The 19,286-nt window shown below is 36.4% G+C and overlaps 1 protein-coding gene across 1 annotated transcript in view; it reads left to right on the top strand.

The window, feature by feature from the left end:
• LOC145686041 (extracellular tyrosine-protein kinase PKDCC-like) overlaps window positions 1-16,425 on the top strand; it is a 74,372-nt gene extending 57,947 nt beyond the window's left edge. The window contains exons 3-5 of the mRNA XM_081758911.1: window positions 4,532-5,003; window positions 8,786-8,962; window positions 16,067-16,425. Of these exons, the coding sequence (XP_081615037.1) occupies window positions 4,532-5,003; window positions 8,786-8,962; window positions 16,067-16,149 (732 nt within the window). The 3' untranslated portion in view covers window positions 16,150-16,425. The remainder of the gene's footprint in view (window positions 1-4,531; window positions 5,004-8,785; window positions 8,963-16,066) is intronic.
• Window positions 16,426-19,286: the final 2,861 nt, after the last annotated feature.

The following is a 19,286-nucleotide window of genomic DNA, read 5'->3' as shown; positions in this document are numbered from 1 at the left end:
AATATAATTTATCCTCAAATTGAATTTGAACCCCCCCAAATGCCTTTGACCCCTCCCGAAATAAATTCCTGCGTACGTTTCTGGTCTTCGGCTATGCAGTGTAAAATCTATTGTGTAAAAGACAATGACAGCAAAGCAAGTGGGCCTATTAATAGTGGCAGTTTGCAGACAGGGAAATTTCAACACAATGCCTTACAGTTAGTAACCCTGCTTCAGATTCATATGGCAGCCCTCATCATTGATGCCAGGGATCTCTTTTCGATCCAAAGCCATTTATGTGGTGGAAAACACTCTCTCTATATGTGTTACGGTTCTTTTCCGTCCAGCTCTCGTCATCCCCGTATTTTTGCAACGAATTTTCCTACATAGTCGTGTCGGATTTTTTTTTTCAAGCGAAAATAAATAAAACTTGTATCGAAAATTATACTTAAAAGTTGTTTGGATTAACATTAGAATAGTATCACTTTTTGTTTTCTCTTTTAAAACTAATGACGTTCTTCAGGTTGTACACTCATGTCCAAAATGATTGTCGCATATCTATAACTGTCTTCTTGTAACAATATAATTTGATAATGATTTTGCGGGATACTTTTAATACTGATACTATGTGTATAATCAGGAAATGTATATTTGTGGTAAATTTCATAAGAAAAGAATTATAAATACTTTCATAAGCATAATCATATATCACCCTTCTTCTTATCCTATAGAGTGTAATTGTCGGACATGAAACCAAACATTTCATTTCATTACGGGAGTCAAAGTAAATAAATTTATCACAAACAATGATTTCAGGAGGTGACTCGGGGAAATACATCGGAGTTACGAAATCCCTCCGGGGTATTTTTCTGACCAGGCTCACATCTCGGTTACCAGTATTTGCGCAGTAATACTTTCAACTCTCGATTATTCAAAGCTCATCTGGGAGAAGTCTGAAATCACAGCAATGCTAAGCTTCTTCCATATGAGAAATTAGCTGAAATAACTGTTCTTCGCACGGGGAGAAGTTTCTGGAAAATATTTGAATCCCTTTCTCCCTTAAGATACCCATTTCAATGGAAATGAAATGATAAAAGAAAACCTTTGTTGGCATAAATTTTGAATCTCGTACCAATGATATAATGGTAGAGTTTTTGGTTTGGTATACACTCGTTTTTTCGTAGGTTTTAAGGTGTGTATTCCCTGGATTATAAAACTATTAGATGGGTATAAGCTCATGGGTGCACCGTATGCTCCGTATACGCTCTCTTACATCTCTGTCCCCTATCTACCTTCGGGTAAGCCCTTTACTGAAAAGTGATATGATAAACACCCAGCTTGAGTAGGTACTAACTAGGCTGTAAAATTCATTTAAACGTGTCAGCCGTTTTCCCGTGATGTGATCACAAACAATAGACAACGTCGATTTCAATTTGGCGAAAAACTTAGAAATCGCCACCTTCCTTCCTTAAAACGGGAATTTTTAAAAACGCAGGGACACTTCTCCATTTAATTTTAATGAAGACTTTATATACCGAATATCATATTCCTAACAGGACAGGAAGTTCCATTAGGGACATAGAGTTAGAAGACGCGCCTTTTGTCATGGGAGACCGGAGTTCAATTTCCAGTGATAGCTCATGTGGTTAGGATCCACGTTAAAACTGTAGGTCCACCCCTTATGTAGCCTCGCTGCTGAAAAGGATGCTAAACTCAAATCCAAACAACCAAACTAGCTTGACGTGTTCGTGACGTGTTCGTGAATTTTTTAGATTAATCTTGATTCCCCTACCCCTTAGATAAACCTTTTAATCGAAGTAACTAAAAACCAAGTTGGAGGTAGGTGATAGTTAAATTCCCAAATTCATTTCAGCGTGTTTAGCTATTTTCCCGTGATGCAATCCCATATAAAATCCCTTTTCATTTTTGTATAGGGCCTAGGTTACTGGATTGCCGTGACAGCACCTGAATAGATCGTGTTCCAAGTGTGACGTGTTGAACCCAGGTATTTTTCGTTCGACCCATTCCAAAGATTGTTATTGTCGAAGTCTATATGCATATAAAGACTTTTTGTAAGCTCTAATTTTAGTTTTTTAATTTTTTTTGTGCAACACTTCACCTCATTCTGATGCATTTCCTGCCATCTATTGTGTGAATACGGCAACTATCGGAGAAACGTATGGCTCCATCTTTTGTGAAGTTCAAGAACTAGGTGTATATGAAGTCAGATCGGAGTTATCCTTCGTTTTTTTATTGATAATATTTTACCAGTTATTTATGAACTACTTTTTAAATCATTTTTTTTAAAAAAAAGAATGTTTCTGTAATACACATTTAAGGCATTTATTGAAATCTTTTAGAAGAAGCGATAGTACATTTGAAGCGTGACAAGAAGCTATAATACAAACACATATTGAAATAAATAGTCGAAATAATGTGGAAATGAATTTGAGAGCAATTTGGCAGGATTACCATAAATTTGGAGCAAAGGCGATAGGACGGATTCTGTATCTAATCATTAAGTATGTTTCAGAATTATGTAGTATCTGTACATCGAATTTTATATCCGAGTTACGTTGCAGAATGTAGTATTGACTATAAAACAACGAAAGAACATAATTCAAAATTAATTAAACACAAACAATTTGCTGAGCAAAACAACATATTCACATTAAAAAACTACATATATGTGAGTTTCGCCAACTAACACTTTGGCTTTATCAAACACTCATCAGACACTCTGAAGTGAGTGTCTGAAGCCAAAGTGTTTGTTGGCAAAACTGTCACATGTATGTAGTTTTTTAATGTGAATAGCCTATATTGTTTTGCTCAGCAAATTGTTTGTGTTTAATTATATACAAAGCAAAGCTTCCACTTATCGTATGTGAAAGCTAAAACTAATATTACGTAACATTAATATAAAATGTTTTGATTATTATCGACAAGGTAGCAAAAAAAAAAAAAAAAAAAAAAGGTAATTTATATCCTGACTTCAAAACTCATTCCACTTTTCGATTAGTACCTTAGCAAATTCGCTTTCTTCAGGGACATAGAGTATGACAATGAGAACGTCAAGCGGCATCCAGTTTACTCACAGTACGAATACGAACTTTTTAATCTGGGATTTTTCTGGTTTCATAAAGGTGGTAGTGGTTTGTGCAGGCTCTCAGCTTTCGTCATGAGGTAATCAAATGTCGATTGCCAATATATTAATTGATGTACTTTCGGAAAATAGAATTTTATATTATCAACATATTGAAAAAAATTACAATTATGCTTCATATTTATCTGGTTCTATCACTTACTTCTTGGTTATCATATTTCTTTCTCTCTCTTTTTTTTAATCACCATGCTAAAATCTGTTGTAGTTGCAGCAAGTGATAACAACTTCGTGTAATCTGTGTGATATTCTTCATATTGTTTGTGTTTAATAGTAAAGTGGCGGCTCTTGAGGGAAGTAATATCAGAAAAATTTTAAATCTTATCGCTGCAAGCTAAGAGAAGCAACTTAAATCTTATCACTACAAGCTATGGGGAGAAAGTTAAATCTTATTGCTACAAGCTAAGGGATGAAAGTTAAATCTAAGGGAAGAAAGTTAAATCTTATTGCTACAAGCTAAGGGAAGAAAGTTAAATCTTACTGCTATAAGCTAAGGGAAGAAAGTTAAATCTTACCGCTATAAGCTATGGGGAGAAAGTTAAATCATATTGCAACAAGCTAAGGAAAGAAAGTTAAATCTTATTGCTATAAGCTAAGGGAAGAAAGTTAAATCTTATTGCTATAAGATAAGGGAAGAAAGTTAAATCTTATTGCTACAAGCTAAGGGAAGAAAGTTAAATCTTATTGCTACAAGCTAAGGGAAGAAAGTTAAATCTTATTGCTACAAGCTAAGGGAAGAAAGTTGAATCTTACTGCTATAAGCTAAGGGAAGAAAGTTAAATCTTACCGCTATAAGCTATGGGGAGAAAGTTAAATCATATTGCAACAAGCTAAGGAAAGAAAGTTAAATCTTATTGCTATAAGCTAAGGGAAGAAAGTTAAATCTTATCGCTACAAGCTATGGGGAGAAAGTTAAATCTCATTGCTACAAGCTAAGGGAAGAAAGTTAAATCTTATTGCTATAAGATAAGGGAAGAAAGTTAAATCTTATCGCTACAAGCTATGGAGAGAAAGTTAAATCTTATTGCTACAAACTAAGGGAAGAAAGTTAAATCTTATTGCTACAAGCTAAGGGAAGAAAGTTAAATCTTATCGCTACAAGCTATGGGGAGAAAGTTAAATCTTATTGCTACAAACTAAGGGAAGAAAGTGAAATCTTATTGCTACAAGGTATGGGGAGAAAGTTACATTTTTTCGTTACAAACTAAGTGAAGAAAGCTTCAGGACGCTGTATACAAGTATTAATACATTACGTAAGCTATCTTTCCGTAGCTTGTAGCACTAACATTTGCATTTTTACTGATGTGACTTCCTTTGCAATCTACCACAAATTGTACCTAAGATTAGTTAAACTGTAATATTAATTAATTAATTTATTTATTTACTTTTCAGTTGGCTCTTGGCATGGCACATATACTTCATCACCTGGCACACTCACCACTAGGTTCATTATCTATGAACGATTTCCGTAGGCAGCAGTTTGTTCTGGTGGATGGAGCATTAAAACTCTCTGATGTGGACGATATAGGAGTTACAGAACCCAAATGCAAAATTGATAAAGACTGTTGGATTCAATTAGCTAGTTCACCTGATGTGAATTTCACATTGCACATTCCTTGTGATAAAGGATTATGTAGAGGACACAACGAGAAGTTAAATATATGGCACGCTGGGAAGCATTTTATAAGACTGTTTTTACCAATTAATGCCCCTACGTCTTTGGAACCTCATATTCAGGAATTACTACATGCATACCGAACTCTACGTTGGGATACTTCGAAAATTCTTGAAGCGACTGAAAGGCTTTTAGCAAGTTTTGTTTCTGGGGATTATTTACAATCTTCTGGTGAAATACACAGTTTGGGTAAGCTACTTTTTAAAATTCATCTAATTGTTTCCTTGTCTTGAAGAAAATCTGTAACCAAGTTCAAATTTTGATTTTTTAAAAAAGATATATTATATTGCCTCTTCGAAATAAATGGATGTCAGTTCGAGAGAGAATATCGACTATTCTAATTACTGGAATTTTTAAACTGTTACAAGTTTATTTTTATTGTGATAACAGTTTAAAGTCTTTATCTTTCGTAAGAGGTTCGAATCCTACAAAAATGAGTGTTTTGCGTTAGTACTACATTTGTACTACGTTAGTACTACATATATATACAGTAAACCACCCTTAACACGAACCGTTTAAGCCGAACACTCTTTTAGCATGAACGAAATTTCGGTCCCGACAGCGATGTACGTTATCTTATAGGAAGTTTCATCGGTTAACACGAATTTCTTTCACCAATTACGAACTCATTTTTTTTTACTCCGTTGCGTCACAAGAGGTTTTTATTTAACACGAACTTTCAAGTTTCTTTTTTTTCTTCACCTCTTTTTTTTTTTTTTTTCAGATTTTACTCCAGATCAGTTTTGCAACACAGTATTTCTACAGAAGAAAATACCTAGTAAATAAGAGAGAAACAAGATACGCATATTTTTTTCTTTTCTTATGAAATATCAATTCTTGCCTCCCTCAAGCGCAGAACACTACAGCTGCTTGAGTGTTCTATAGTGAATTGATGACTGCAGAATACGAAACAACTCTACCCGCCCCCTGTAGCTGCAAATTGTTGATAACAGTCATAAATATGTAACTTTCCATTATCAGCGGAGTTGCTAATTTTATATATATTTTGGCCTGAATTTTTTGAGTGAAAATTCCAAAAATTGGAATTCATGCCCGTGGTTTATGCTCGTTCTTTCCACCATTTTTCGGGTGTGAACAATATTGACATTATTTTTTCTCCTAAATTTTACCTCTGAAGTTAAGGTGAGAATATTCGAACATTTTTCGAACGGTAACAAGTGCAATTCTGTGTTCAGACGTGCTTTTCTGTTTAAAAGTGAGCTAGTACGAGAGGAGTCATGGCCAAAAGAAAGCAGACAAGTAGATCTGCAAACAAAGCTGAAAATCCTAGTTTTCAGCGAGTTTTGCGGAAGCCATGAGTACAGTTGGCCGTGAAGTTACCAGACAATCGTTCCTGTCTGAGACAGTACAATATACAAAAATTTTTCACCAAGAAAATGAGCTATGAGTACATTTTTTCAAGTTACAGTACAGTTACAGTGTTATTATAATGTATTTTTCTTAAGTGGATTTTCTATGATACAAACTGATGCTATAAAGAGGATTGATGTATGCGGTAACATAAACCTTCTTTTTAATCGTCCAAGATAAGAGAATACAGGTACTATAGTGTTTTCTATGATGACATGCATAATATACTGTAGTGCGTATATATGGTCTGTATACTAATATACTGTAGTATGTATGTATGGAAAAAACTGTATTCCAAGAATAAAATTTGGGTCGTTCGGTTAACTCGATTTTTTTTTTTTTTTTTTTTTTAATACCACGAACTTGATTCTCCGGTCCCTTGGGATTCGTGTTAACGGGGTTTACTCTATATATAATATGTGAGATTGTTCTTTAAAATCTTAAGTATACCACAAATTTTAGGTTGGTAGTGGAAAATTAGGTTTCAGGTATATTTTTCATCACTCGGAAAAAAAAAGAGGGGGCAGATTTGTCCCAAATCAGTTGCAGTTTTCTGATGTATTCATACTTCAGTAGTGTTGACAATGAGATGAGAAATAACATTTTCCCATCTCGTTCTCGTAAATTTTGTAGGAATATCCTCTCGTCTCGATTCTCGAAGACTTTTTTCTTATCTATATCAGTTGCCAGAAAGCTCTTCTCTTCTCGTTTTGTAACTTTATGTACAAAAATTATGACCATTTTTTCCCTTAGTTTCATGTAGAAGTTATGAGAATCCTTCCTTGTCAGAAGAGATCCACGAAGAATGTGATGTAATAACATTTAAACCATATTTATTATTGGAGTTCATTGTGTAATAACTTTTAAACATTAATAAATGTTCTTCATTATGTTCGTAAAATCATTTTTGTCATTTTATAGCTTTTATACTACGATTCATTTAATGCTGAAACAATGTTTGAGATCTAAATTTTGAGTAAACTAGTGTTACTTACGAAACTCGAGAAACGTCTCGTCTCGAATTTAAAAAGATACTTTTCGTATCAACTCTCGTGTCGTTTTCGTCTTGGACAGCTTAGTAGTAGTTTGGATAGTGTACTTAATGTAGCATTTTTCTTGTGTTTTTATCTTTTCTATAGTCAGTACCGAATTCCTATATTTGTAACGTCTTGAATCCTTCCTGCATTCTTCTTACATTATCTAGACACTGCGGTACATCATTATCCAGGGGCATAAGGAACGTCCCCGCACCGCCAGAGCAATCAAGTGTGCTCTTTGTACACGCCTTCTTACCCAGGCCTTCTAGCTCTCCGGTCCTAAACCATATCGAGCCATAACCATACCCACTTGTATGTGGGACGGCATTCTATCGCCGGCCGGACATTGCAAAACTATCACTCAGTTGCACCAAGATTTACAATGAGCGTGGGGTACCGCATATAAAACAGACATTTATAATGTATACCTGCCTGAACAGCTATTTATATGGCCACTCCCATGCTATTATGTTGAGTTCTGTACGCTTCTGAACATCCTTTATAACATGTTCGGGATATCTCATAAATGACATTTCGGAATCACTATCACTTATTATCACCTGGTATACAAATTTTGCACCAGTTCCCTAAATTCTTACTAGATGGATGGTAGGTTCTGGGTGGTAGTGATCCCAATATTACGCCCGTAGGACCTTATATGTAAAATTTATGAGGCGCCTGGAAAATAAATATTCTACTCGCCACCACTATAACCTTCCTCTGGCTTCGATTCATCCACTTTCCCAATATAGGCCGATCTGCACTGGAACCATTTTTAGACTCGAAGCAAGTGAGCAGTCGAATTTCCAATTGTCTCTTTCTTTGATATAGACACCAGGACATGTCGAGTTTGACATGCATGTGTAAAAACTACCAAAACTGCAGAATATGCATTTCAAAACACTCTTCTAACCACATCAAACGTTCGCGATCCTATCTTATGAATTGATTATTCGAGGAGCTCGTCTTCCTGATCCGCCAATCACTTCTTAACATGTGGCGACTAGACGTCTCGTTTTTTATTGGGATTGTCCTTTTTTTTTAGAAAAAATAGTCCACTATCGCGAAAAAAAATGCAAACAGGACACAAAATGTCTCCTTTTTTCTTTAAAAAGAAAAGCATCCCGTTTTTCGCTCTTATTTATGATATGTAGTATATTTTATTACGTGTTTTTCAATCTTATAGTTGAGTCCGTTTGGAAATATTTCGAATTTTTGTAAAATAGTTTGGCATTTTTTCTAACAGATGACTCCATATTTTGATATTGGATAATCGGTTACTTCTTCTCACTGACATGAATAACGACATAACACTTGTCAAATTACGCCAGTTTGTCGTGTCTCGGTTTTCGTTTTTTTCTTTCCCCTAAATGTGGACACCCTTCCTTAATATCTGTCTCAGAATTCTCACTTTCCAACTCGGGATACTCCTCAAGTTTAACAATTCAGTCGTGCAAGGGTCTTCAGATTAATGATTATCTTTCTTTCTACTTCCTTTCGACTCAAGCGGAATACTCTTTCAGATAATGTTATCTAATCTAACACTTTTCTTTTCCCTTCTAGGGTTTGAGAAAATTATGGACAGTGATTTACCTGGAATGTTTGACTATCCGTGCCATCGCTCAATCTCAACTGTTGGATGTGTGAAATCAGTATTCAACGAGGTTGAAGCAGCAGAAGAATGCGCGAAAGACCCTGATTGTAAAGCGGTGGTCGTAGGATTGGACCATTCGTGGACTGGTGAGAAAGATATTCTGCTTATTTGAGTAAAATAGTAGAAAATTCTCAAAACAATGAAAATAACTAAAATCATTTCACGAACTGTCCTCAGACGAATAAGATACATGTATCCATTTCGAATGTCAGCAGATTTGAAAAATGTGTACAGGATTAAAAGACATGAATTGGAACAACTGCCGAATTGTTGAAATAAGAACAAGCAATTAAGGAAATCAAAGACAAAGTACATGAAACCTTTTAAATTCTGGATTTTTTTAGAGTAAATTATAGACTTTCAGTCATCCCTATTCATCGTAAGATCATGGTTCATACCTTTTTTTTTTTTTTTTTTTTTATATATATACAATAGATTAATCTTTCAAATGGTACCATCCACATTTCGCTATCATGTTCTTGAGGCGGGGAATTTTCAGGGAAATCGGAATTTTTCTCTAAAAATATATATTTTTTTTTTTTAAATTTTAAGCCCGCCAAAAAATATATACCCACAATACCGGTACCCCAGATTCCCGTATAAAATAGGTTCTTGGGTAGAAATTTCCTGAGACATCCCTATTTATCCTATGATCATTTTTTGTACATCACTCTCTTCAGAATAGAACTGCCTTTCGAACGGTACCTTTCACATGTCTATCATGTATCTAAGGCGTGAATATCGCCAAAAAGGGATTTTTTGGTAAAAATATCCCCCCCTTTTTTTTTTATCTTTTTGACCCTCTGGACCCTGCCTGTATTAACACAGAGATTTGAAAAAATCTGATAAATACTACTCGATGGGTTGAATGTTTGTGCAAAATTTCAATCTTTTAGGTTCAAAAGTAAGCCCGTCAAAAAATAACAAAAATAGGGCTAACAAACAAAACATTTTTTAAAAAGTTATGACGTTATCACCTCCTATGTCTCGACGCAGAAAGGCGTGAAACCACACGTAACGTGTTCTACAATGCATCTAGACTTGAAAAAAAAAAAAATGAAGCAAGAAGCTTTATTGGTTCTCTTTTAATCGAATAATAAAGACACTACTTTAGTACCTAAAAATAGGTACTAGAACTCCAAAGGGTTAAACAGTCTCTCTCTCTCTACATATATATATATATATATATATATATATATATATATATATATATATATATAATCTTTCTGTTTCACCCCCTATTTTTGCCGAGAGCTGCCGTCTAGTTCGAATTTTGTTCCTCTCCAAAGGAAGAAGGAAGATTTTTCCACTCAAAGTGTCAAATAACAAAACAACACAAACCATTCGGAGTTTCCACGCTACTTTTTTTTTCTTTTTCGGCAAAACCTTTCTCAAGTGACAGAGAGGAATGCACACTCCTCTGGTCGAGAATTGTCAGCTAGCTTGAATTTCTTGGCAACACCGGATTTCGGAGAAAATATCGGTTTCACTACCACGTTGTAGGAGGAGAAGGTTAAGAGGTCAATTTTCCATACCTCCCCTTAAGGTTTTTAAGATGTTTCAAAAAGTCTAGGTTCAAAATTAACATGGTTAATTAGTTTTTGCTAATGGACGCTACATGATTAGTACTATAAAATTTCCGGAAGTTTTGAACCGCCACGAAAAAAAAAAACTTTTTTCTTTTGGAAAATTTGGGGTCGGAGAAAATGTTATATTTTTATATCATTTCCCAAAATATCCTTATATAACATTACTTTTAATGCACTTTAAAATTTAATACTTCCTGCTTCAGATCCAACAACTGTAATGGTTGCAATGTTCCTAGCCAATAACATTGGTATTGAATGAAGAAAGATTGATCTCGATTGAACTTTCAGATCTATAAGAGAAACCTACTGACTAACTCACTAATTTTATAATTTGTAGATCTCGGAACCTGTTAAAAATAGATCCTTGAAATTTTGCAAAAATAATCTCCTCGTACCCAGATTCACATATAAGATGGGTGTTTGCTAGGTTTGGCTCCTAAAGGGGGAAGGTAGGGGACTAGAAAGCTGTTTTGGCATTCTCAGGATGATCTAAACTATTAGGAATAAAACTTCGAAATTTTGAAGGAGCAGTATTCTCATACTCTAGGTTGCAAATGGCATGGAATGTTGCAAGACGGAATTAACTCCTTGAATGTTCTATTGCCGTTCTTCAGGCCTCCGACACTATAAACGTAGAACTTTGAAATTTTGTACAAACATTCCCCATACAATCTAGACTGACGATAAGACGAAGTTTTGCGAAATGTGTTTCCTAAAGGAGGAAATCGTAGTGAGCGTTTACGTAACTCCAATGAAATCAAACTTGCGTCAAGAACTATTCTGAACAGCAACAACAAAAGATGTACTAGGTGGTCTCAAAAACTTTCGAGACTAGTTCTGTTTACAAGGAAGTTTACTTTCTACGTTTATATATTAATATCTTCAAAATAGTCATCTTGTACAGCAACACAGCGCTCCCAGTGTTTTTGTCACTGCTAGAATTTGTCCTGGAAGTCTTTTTGAAGCGTGTCAAGTACCTTCCGCGATTCTTGCTGGGTCTCCACAATGATGTCCAAACGGCAACCTTTCAGCTTCGGGAAGATGGCGAAGTCTGCATGAGCCAAATTGGCGAGTAGGGTGGGTCCGGAAGTGAGATCATCTTGTTTCTAGTGAGAATGTGCGTGTGAGGAGAGCACGGTGACAGAGTGCATTATCGTCGTGGAGCAGCCAGTTTTTCGCGCACCACAGAACCGATCGCTTTCGCCGAATGTCTTCCCTCAGATGCCGTAAAACCTGGCAGTAGAACTCGCTATTAACAGTGTGGCCCTTGGGGACGAATTCGTGATGCACAATTCCGCGGATGTTGAAAAAGACGATGAGCATACACTTGGTCGAGCTGCGGACTTGCCTAGTCTTTTTCTAAGTTTTGTCACCGGTTATGATCATCGACATAATGGAGGGTCATCCACGGCACGCTGACGGAGTTCTTGGCAGACTTCGACGCGGTGTTCTTTCTTATCCTCGGTCAGCAGCCCGGGGACGAACTAGGCAGCAACACGGATGTTCAAATCATACGGAACATTGCCTGCCCTGTTCCGTATGACACACCGACAATGTTGTAGATTGTTCTCTGAAGATCCTCATGCCCAAGTTGCCGAATGGTTTCAATATTTTCGAATGTTGTGCTCGTCCAGATCTCCCATCGTCTTCCAGTGATGTCACTCCACTGTTGAAGCGCGTGTGCCACTCGAAATTAGGGATGGCCAGAACCGGTTCCTGGTGGAACCGGTTTTCGGGTCTGAACGGATCCGGTTCTAGAAGATCCGGTTCCGGAACCGGTTCTTCGGATCCAGGTCTGGAACCGGTTCTTCGGATCCAGGTCTGGAACCGGTTCTTGGATCAAGGTCTAGAACCGGTTCTTCGGATCCAGGTCTGGAACCGGTTCTTCGGATCCAGGTCTGGAACCGGTTCTGAAAACAGAACCGGTTCTGCTGGAACCGAAACTTTGTTACCATCCCTACCTAAACGCGAGCTGCTGGCAAGCTGTGAACAGTATGCTAGATGAAATGGTGGAAGCGACAGGCAGGCGCCCAGGCGGCGGCAGCTTGTCTCATTTGGCTAAATAAACTGGGTAACTGGCAAACTCATTGGCTAAACAGGCAAACTGGCCAACTCATTTGGCTAAACACCCACTGGTGGACCAAATTTTTTTTTCTGGGGGCACAAGCGGGTCTGGGCGGGGAAGGCACAAGCGCATGGTCCTCTTTGCATTATTTTTGAAGGTGAACTTTGTGCCTCCTTTACGGGTCTTTGGGGGCTTTCGGATCCAGATCTGGAACCGGTTCTTAAGATCCGGTTCTGGAACCGGGTTTTAGGATCCAGGTCTGGAACCGGTTCCTAAGATCCGGTTCTGGAACCGGGTTTTCGGATCCAGGTCCGGAACCGGTTCTGAAAACCGGATCTCCGAGAACCGGTTCCGCCGGAACCGGAACTTTGTGGCCATCCCTACTCGAAATATCTCGAACGACTCATTGCAGCATCGCTGTAAACTTAACTGAATCATGTCAAGCATGTTTGTGGCTGATTTGCTCAGTTTCACATAGAGTTTTACGTTCGCTCGTTGTTCTAACTTGCTGTCCATGATATATATATATATATATATATATATATATATATATATACAGGGTATTTCTAAACAACACCGACAGCGTTTTGGAGGTGATTCCTGACACCAAGATAAGACAAAGAGTATACACCAACTTGGGTGCACAGATGCTTCCTTTCGGAGTTATAGGCTGCCGAAAACACGAAAAAATGAACTTTAAAAGTCCATAGCTCGAAAACTACGGGACCTATCGTAGTCGGGTTAAGACTTCACTTAGGAACTAATATGTGCCCTATCCAAAAATCCATTTCAGAACCCGAAGATACTTACGCAACATTTTTTATAGAGGGAGTTTGGCTATGGGCGTATAATTTGAAGCACTCACCAACTACCTCTATAAAAAAAATAGTTGCAGTAGTATGACAGGATTCTGAAACACGGATATTTGGATAGGGGACAACTAGTTCCTAAGTAGTCTTGACCCGACTAGGATAGGTCCCATAGTTTTCGAGCTATGGAGCTTTAAAGTTCATTTTTTTTTTTCATGTTTTCGGTAGCCTATAACTCCAAAAGGAAGCATTTGTGCACCCAGGTTTTGTCTTATCTTGGTGTCAGGAATCACCTCCCAAACGTTGTCGGTGTTGTTTTGAAACACCCTATATATATATTTGTTGATCGACCAGAATTCTCAAATTACCCCCCTTCTCCCAACATCACAAATATAGCTAGCTGCCTTTACGTTATCATCACTCTCAAAATAGAAGATTCAATAATAAAACATACATAACTACCTGAACTCTTACTATGTACATGGATATCTATCTGTATTTATAATGTATTTATTCTCTCAAATTATGAAACAATATCGACAGTAAAAACTTACAAATAATAGATCTGCAAGTCTTCATAAACAAACGGGATACATTCTAATACCACACACACATACATACACATAAATTCTTATGCCCTGCGGCAACATCAAGTGAGGTGACTAGTTGAAGAAGGGTCAGGTGAATTTGATTCAGGACTTGTTTAGAGAATGTAGAAATAGTTAGTTACAGTGCTTATTGATCATGGTTTCCTGTTAGAAAATTGCCTATCAATCAAAGTCAAAAAGAGGTTGAAGTGGAGGTGATTGGGGTATCTGACATTCAGACGACTCTTAAGTAGGTTGGTTGACGTACGATGGGACTATGTGGGAGTGCCCTTGAGTTGAAGATGCTGTTTATTTTCAAAGGTAAAGATCTATTTCTTGTATTATGAAAACTTCCAAATCTGTTGTACTCTTACCCACCAGCCCGTTTCATTAGTTTCATATTTCTCCACTGAATTCTACTTTCAGCCCTGCGTTCCATGCCAATCTAAACGCTTCACCGTTCTTTAATTTTTCTTTTTTCTTTCTGATTCTTCTCTTTCCTATCTACCTGATGAAACGTGCCGCGAAAAAGCTTACCGTACATCTTTTTCAGTTTGTTTGATTGATTTCACTACTTTCTGGTAAAGATATATTGCTTTACGGTACCAATTAAATCTTAGCTTAATTGGTCTGTAATTGTTAACATCTTATCTTACTTCGTACCCTTTTCATAGAGCGGAATGGCCGTATATATATATATATATATATATATGAAAAGGGTACGAAGTAAGATAAGATGTTAACAATTTCAGACCAATTAAGCTTATCTTCTAAACACTTAATAATAATAATAATAATAATAATAATAGAAAATATCAATAGTAAAGAAATATGCAATATGTGCTTCAAATGTTCTTACTATATATGATTTGCTGGAAACATATTAACGTAGGTATTGTATTTCCTGAGAATATAGGTACATAATAACTAATAATATTGAAATCTAGTGTTTTAAAACATTTATCACCCGTGATTGCAAAATGGTTCAGCATTCCATACTTGAACTATTCCAGTCTAATCAAATCACAGGCCACTCACGAATCGTTTTATCGTCCAAAAAAGATGAAAGAGTGAAAGATCCAGGTCGGAAGTGTTTGGTGAATGCTTAGACCTTTTTCTGTCAAATTGAACAATTTTGGCACGGAGTGTTGAGCAACATAGGGTTGAGTCCTATCGTGATGCAGTCTTTGATTTAAAGCATGCCTGTTAGGACGTTCTACACTAAGGGCACGACATAACATTGTTAATGTGTTAGCATAAGTTCAATCGCAATCATTACAGGTGAATGAAATTACATTACTAAGGAAATGCATTGCATATTTCAGAATGGTATCAGTCCGGCATTTTGGACGAATGTGTAACTGAAATTTTTTTTAGAGGCAGGTAGTCGCAATGTTTCCTTACTATACTGGACTGTTGTATCGGGTATGTATAAAAGCTCTCAGGGCTTATCGCTTGAAACCATACTTTCCAGAAAATTATATTCGTTGCATTTATAATGCTCAAAATGGCCCAATGTGAGATCATTCTGAGCTCTTCTGCTTGTCTGTTAGATTCTTGGGAATACACATTGAGCACAGACTTCGGGCTGGATTATACAAAATGTTGGAACTTTCCTGCCAGTGTTCGCAGATGTATCTGTGACAATTCAGAATTGCCTCCTGAATGCATGTGCTAGTGTTGGAGCGTTACATATTGATCAAAACGGGTTGAATTTGGAAAGTTTATCCCAGCCTCTTCAAAGAACTGACACCGTCTAACGAGTTTGCTGCGGTTTGTGCATTCAGCATTGTAGACTTGCTTCATTTCTATGCAAATTTGAGTTGAGTTTCTATGTAATTCACAGAAGCTGACTAAAACTTGTTACTTCTTTGTGAATAAGACAAAAAGCGATACTTTTTTCATGACATTGGTCACATTTCTTCCATCAAGAGGATAGATGTTCCAACCACACCGATCTTTAGCGTTAACTTCCGCCAACTCACAACCTGCTACTTGTATGATTCAAGGAAAGAGAAAGTGTGCTTTACTTTTCAGTTTTCCTCCGTAATGTAGAATTGATATATCTGAAAAAATCATACAGAAAAAGTTTAAAAAGCAAAGAAGTATATATATTCTGTTGTTTCTTATTTTTTCACAGGAAGAACTCTTGCCATCTTCAAAAATGGGTATGGTCCTCCAACAATGAAAATGGGCTACAGTCTATTGCTGCGGAAAGCGTAGCGAAGATTCCCACACGCAGTTTATGAAGTACATTAAGCTTATGAACTAGTCTTGGGCAAGTGTATGTAGTCACACTTGAGCCTACAGTGCCATTTATTGTACTGTGATATTATTTGATTGTGAGTGTGTGTTTGAGTGTATGTGGATTGTGTTTATACAGTGTACGTGTAATGCAAATGTATATTTGTGAGATTTTCCTTTTAATGTGATGTTGAAATGATGTTTAATATGGTGTTGTTGTGTTTTATAGAAATACAGAAAGAAATATATATTAAACTTCAAGATTTTCTCTAACTATAACCCTACCCTACTCTATGTTTTATTTAGAACAGTGTAAGAACACAATTGAATTGGGCAAACCTTTTCTTTGTCGTTGTTTTTAATCGAAGTTACTTATTTTCAAATATAAAATTCAAACTGGAAAAATTATCTCAATGTACTATTTAACGCATTTATTATAATTGAACAGTAAGTACCATTGTATTTCATTCCATGTTAATTTACGAATTTTCTAGCGGGAGGGAAGAGGAATCTTGAGCTAATACTTAACAATTTAACATTTGCAGTCCACACTCTCATCCTGCGCCAAATAGAAAATGAAATACAGATATTTTCTGTGAGACTGTTCGACACACATTACATCTATATTGATAAGTATATAGTAGAATTTCATATAGTTCTCTCATTTAATAGGTAGTGAATGAAGAAACATGTGGCCCATTAATATTGACAAAAAGTAGAGATTATAGTGGTTTAGCACTTACATGGTTCCAACATTCAGTGTGATGAAGGTTCACATTTGAAAACCCGTTTTATAACTTAGTCAGTAGAAGAGATTGGAAAAGCACAAAGTCTTAGATACAGTTTCGACAGATTTTGTCCAACGGAGCGAGATTTCACCTTGTGCTTCTGATACTTCTACTAAATTTCGGATGCCTTATCAGAAGAAAACTTCAATGTTTCTGAATTTCAGATGCTTTCTGGTCACCTTACATTTTCTTAGCAGATTCTTTATGCCAGATCGATTGTGTTAACATTACAGCTCCATTAAACCTTTCCTGGGGAAAGCTAGACCTATTTTTTTTTTTAACTAATCCATTCATATTTACGAAGAGACTTGTCTGATGATTTCCTTACTGTCATAACAGGCCCGCAACTAGAGGGGGGGGATGCCCCCCTAAACTTTTCATGGCCCATCAAGACCTCAATACAAAATGCTATTATTAATACAAAAATCGCAATTTAGACATTTGTAATAGAATTTTTAATGACTTGGCCTCCCCTATCTTATTCATGGCCCCCCAAACTTCTGTGTCTGGTTGTGGGCTCGTATCACAGCACAAAAGGTTCTATTTTCTTACAATTAGCAACGGAAAGTTTGTGAGTGATCTACCTTCAGTCTTCAGGGCTTGAAATACATGGAACAGTTCTTTCAATCTTGGACACAGTTGTGTACGATACATCTGATCTTTCTTGGAAACATAAGGTAATGTTCTAGCATTCTGAATCATGGTCATTTCATAAATAAATATTCAAATTATTACTTTCTCATACAATCTCGAAAATGATGCACTATCTCAAGCACTTCTATGGAAACCTATAGAGGCATTTTTAAAATACCACTATAGGAAGTATGGCACATCCTTAAAGATATAAGGTATGAAGACATCTACCTCATATCAAATACTTTGCTCATATTATAACATTTAACGCCTTGGTTATCTGAGACAGTTTCAATTTCCCGTCTATTTTCTGGTGACATTAAGTACACACTATACAACTTTTCTGCAGATTTCTGAAAATGAATTACGTGTGTTACAATGTGTGTGTGTGTGTTGGCTTTACGTCCAACCAACTCAAGTTTGTGACTCTTGCAATGAAAAATAAACACGTGAACGCCTATTTCTTTTTCAACAACGACACAGCACAAGTTATTTCCCTTTGAATGTTACTTGTTCATGTGTGCAAATAGCAACAAGTCGTTTTTGTAGTTCTGTTTCAGAAGTCCCATGAACTCTAGTTATTTAGGTTCTCTCTTGCAGTTCATTTTACCCCCCCCCCCAAAAAAAAAATATGTTGCAGCACTACTTATAAAACAGTGTACATGGGTTCATGTACAGCAGAATAATTATGTAGAATTTAAGATTCAGACTAAGCCTATTAAGAAAAATTCGATCATTATAGCAAACTTTAAGTGATTTCATTTAATAATTCAATTCACTTTCTGCACAAATTACAAATTCTTTGAAAACCGAATTCTCCACCAAAACTGCTGCACCTTCAGTGCTCTCTGTGATCTTTTTTTCAGAACATAAAGCAAATCAACAAAGCCGAACACTACCGAAGAACCTCTTGTCGATTTACTAAAATTCCGAAAAGTAGCGTAGCTGCTACAGACGGCATCCCAACGTTTAATCAAAGTGTGTGTGTGTGTGTGTGTGTGTGTGTGTTTCTAAAAATTTATGAAAATTCTTTGGAATCTTTTTTAGAGGGATGGAAAATATTCTTCCGAACCTGGGAAAACAGTTATTTAAGTTAGTGCCAGGGAAGAGAAAGATAGAAAGCGGGAATTTCACTGCCCCTTTTTACAAATAAATTGCGGTGTTATTAATTGCATAAGGATAATATCAAGACACCTTTTATGATTCTAATTTCTGTTGGTTTTTAAGGTAAATTTGCTGTAACTTAAAAAGAAGAGGTAAGAATAAATAGGAACAAATCGCTTTCAGCAAACATTGGAGTCCAAATAAATGTCTGAAATTACAATATACAGTATAACTTAAAAAGCGAGACAATAGATAATAACGAGCATGCTCTTGACAACGTGACACAATGAAGTTTTGATACTGGTCATTGTTAAATCGTATGAAACAAACAGGAAAAGAAGAAAAGGATTTAACATTGGTGCTTTTGCGTCGAGTCCAAAAGTGGCTGTACACTTAAAAAAGTGCAAAACTGAGAGGCAGTCGAAGTTGGTTTCCGAGCCAAGCAAGATGTAACAGCGCGAGCAACCATTTTGAGTTTTCTGAAAGTTATACCTTGCTAGCTCTAGGAGCATTTGCCATCATTGACGTTGTTAAGTTGTTGATAACAATGTGTTGTTGTTTACAAAGTAACTTCAATCTTGGTGAAGTCAA

The sequence above is a fragment of the Thermobia domestica genome, chromosome 5 (genome assembly GCF_964235325.1).
Source record: "Thermobia domestica chromosome 5, izTheDome1.hap1.1, whole genome shotgun sequence".
NCBI classification, from domain to species: domain Eukaryota; kingdom Metazoa; phylum Arthropoda; class Insecta; order Zygentoma; family Lepismatidae; genus Thermobia; species Thermobia domestica.
This window is presented reverse-complemented; position numbering and strand designations above follow the sequence as displayed.